Below are 2,774 nucleotides of genomic sequence, written 5' to 3'. Positions count from 1 at the left end.
GAAACTTAACCCCCTTTCCCACGCTGTAATGTCCATGCTGCGTTCGGCAGGAGGAGATCCTTAGAAAAAGTGAATATTCCATGATCAACACCATGCACATACATAGCATTATATTAACTTAAGAGACAGACACTCAGACACTGATTATACCAAAAATAAAACGGGAAGAAAAAAGATGATATTGAATGGCTCATGTATGGTGCTTCGAGCAGCAAATATAGAAAACACAAAAGTTTATAAAAACTCAAATCATCCAACAAAAAGGTTACATATATCCTAACTAAAAGTAAAATCAAAGGGAAAGAAATAAGAGGACGATACCAACCTGATTTCTTCTGACTGAATACTAACTATGTCACCTGAAACAAGCTCATACTGGTAGCGACACTTTGAACAAGATACAATCTGCAGAAGAAATGTCCATATACACCTTATAACTATCACAAAGATCAAGAGTCGTAATCATACGAGATCTATCCAGAATTTGACTAAAAGACAGATGTCAACCAAGGTCTATATAGCATAACATTACTTCACTTGCTCTTGTCATATAAGTTTGGCCTTAATGTCATCATAGCAGGCATGAAGGTTTGGCAAGAATTTTTAGTAGCCCTTTTTAGTTTTCACAGATCCCATGGGTGCTATGGATACACAATTTATTTGGTGATTAGACAGATATTGACTCGTCCTTGACTTATTCCATTATTTGGGGCCCGTATATTTTACAGAACATCAAGATCTCTACTCTACAGAAAGAAGGATCAAGAAACTGTCTGCATGTATTGATCAAAGCAATAATACAAGTACCACGTATCATAATTCAAATAACAAATGAAATCATCAATATGTCTGCCACTCAAAATGATTGCATCCGTACCCTAAAACCGGTTATGGGCATCATAAATTCACAGTTGACATGGAGATACCTGAATACCTTGTTGTGGCTGTGCAACTGCAACAGCTATCTGACAACTAGGACACCTCACTACCTTTCCAAATCGGACCTGTGATAAGATAAAAGGAATATACAACAATATATAAATGAAATTTACATCACTGAAACAAATTCAAGAGCCGAATATATCACATGCACGTGTATAAATTAGTAAGAATGCAGAACCATAAATAAAGCAGTGAAAGACGAGAAGGAGGATATAAGTGCTTAACCATACCTCCTCACCAGGGGATACCCCAACCTCACAGATATATTTGAGCACCCTAAGGGCATCAGAAACCCTCAGAGATGCCGCCAAACCCTGAATCAAGATCGTATATACATGTGCATTTGGCCTCGACCACTTCCATCCCTCAACCAAAGGTCCATTCCCGCCAACTGATCATAAAGCAAGAAAGTATCATTAAATAGCAGCTAAACGCTAAGCAAAGCCGACACAATGAATACACAACAACACCACAATAAAAAAGCTTCTCCAGCAAAATAACCTCTCAGGTTTCAGCAGCAACATGAACTTCATCTTCTTTAATTGTTAAAAGAAATTAAAGGATAATACTATACAGTGTGAAATGAGCTAAAATTAAAGGAGAAATTAAGCTTAAAGAAAAGAAAGATATAGCGATGGAAGCATTCGTGACCTGAATCGAGACTTGCGCGCATGGCGTAGAAAATGGACAACGCGAGCTCGGAATTGTTCCGCTGAAGCGCGGCGGAGATGATGGTGGAAGAATCGTCAGCGGAAACGAGGCCGCCTCCGTTTCTTGAAGAGTTCTGTGCGATCATGAGCAAGGCATCATCGGCGTCTTTGGCAGAGGCGGCGACTCGGAGGAGGAGCTGGTGGTGGTCGAGCTGGCCGGCATCCTGAGAAATCTCATTGTGGCTTTCACTAAGGGAAGCTCTGGAGAGGTTGTTGGAAGTGAAGGGAAGAAACGGAGAAGAGGAGAAGATGAGAGTTGGAAGAAGAGTGTTGGAGCTGTGGTTTGCACAGGTTTCGGGGAGTTTGTTGAGCGGAGAAGAAGAGTGACGAAGGAGGAGGCGAGAGAAGCATGGAGAGCACAAGTTCAGTGTCATAACGGGAATCTTCTAGAAGGACCGGTGCGAAGCTAAGGTTGGTTTCGAAGCAAGTGGCGGTTATGGGGGCGGGGGTTGCTGTTTGTTGGTATGCAATGATGAGATGAGGAACGAGGGGCTGTCAGGATTTTTGTGGGGAGTGAAACTTGAGTGAGAGTCCGTGCTGCAAAATTGGATAACGAACTTTTTCGGCCGTTGGATCTTTTCGCATCTAAACAGAATAATAAAATGGAGGTGCGGGGAATCGAACCCCGTGCCTCTCGCATGCGAAGCGAGCGCTCTACCATATGAGCTACACCCCCTGGATGGAATATTGGATCAAGATAAATAATCTCACCTCTAAATATTTAGACTATAAGTTTATGCAAATTTAACATCTAAGACGACACATTTCATTTCCCATAACATATGTTTTATAGGCACATGAAGTACCAAAAATTTATAGAAGTTATTAGCGGTTTTCCAGTTTATTCTAATTGATATAACCTTCCAAATCAACTCCAATTAGTTTGACACTATTCCAAAAACGTGTTCTTCTATTTTAGGATTAATTACAATTTTAATTCTTAAAGTATAGGTTTAAAATTTTTTTTATCTTTAACTTTTTTTTGTATATAAAATGTCTCTAAAGTTTAACTTAATTTTAAAATCGTCTTTTTTATCAAAATTTAAATTTTTATTACTAAACTACCCCTAATTAAAAAAATATAAAATAAAAAAAAAAAGAAAACACGAAAAAAAAGAAAAG

The 2,774-nt window shown here is 38.9% G+C and overlaps 1 protein-coding gene and 1 non-coding gene across 2 annotated transcripts in view; both read right to left on the bottom strand.

The window, feature by feature from the left end:
* Nucleotides 1-2,199, bottom strand: part of LOC107633386 — a 5,526-nt gene extending 3,327 nt beyond the window's left edge. Inside the window, exons 1-5 of the mRNA XM_016337022.2 lie at nt 1,594-2,199; nt 1,173-1,333; nt 927-1,004; nt 326-405; nt 6-59 (exon numbers count right to left, since the gene is read on the bottom strand). Coding sequence (XP_016192508.1) covers nt 6-59; nt 326-405; nt 927-1,004; nt 1,173-1,333; nt 1,594-2,026 — 806 coding nt within the window. The 5' untranslated portion in view covers nt 2,027-2,199. The remainder of the gene's footprint in view (nt 1-5; nt 60-325; nt 406-926; nt 1,005-1,172; nt 1,334-1,593) is intronic.
* Nucleotides 2,256-2,328, bottom strand: TRNAA-CGC. The gene has a single exon. It is a non-coding gene; the product is annotated as a tRNA-Ala (tRNA).

This window comes from Arachis ipaensis, chromosome B03 (genome assembly GCF_000816755.2).
Source record: "Arachis ipaensis cultivar K30076 chromosome B03, Araip1.1, whole genome shotgun sequence".
Taxonomy (NCBI): domain Eukaryota; kingdom Viridiplantae; phylum Streptophyta; class Magnoliopsida; order Fabales; family Fabaceae; genus Arachis; species Arachis ipaensis.
The sequence above is the reverse complement of the archived record's forward strand: the minus strand, read 5'-3'. Positions and strand labels throughout refer to the sequence as shown.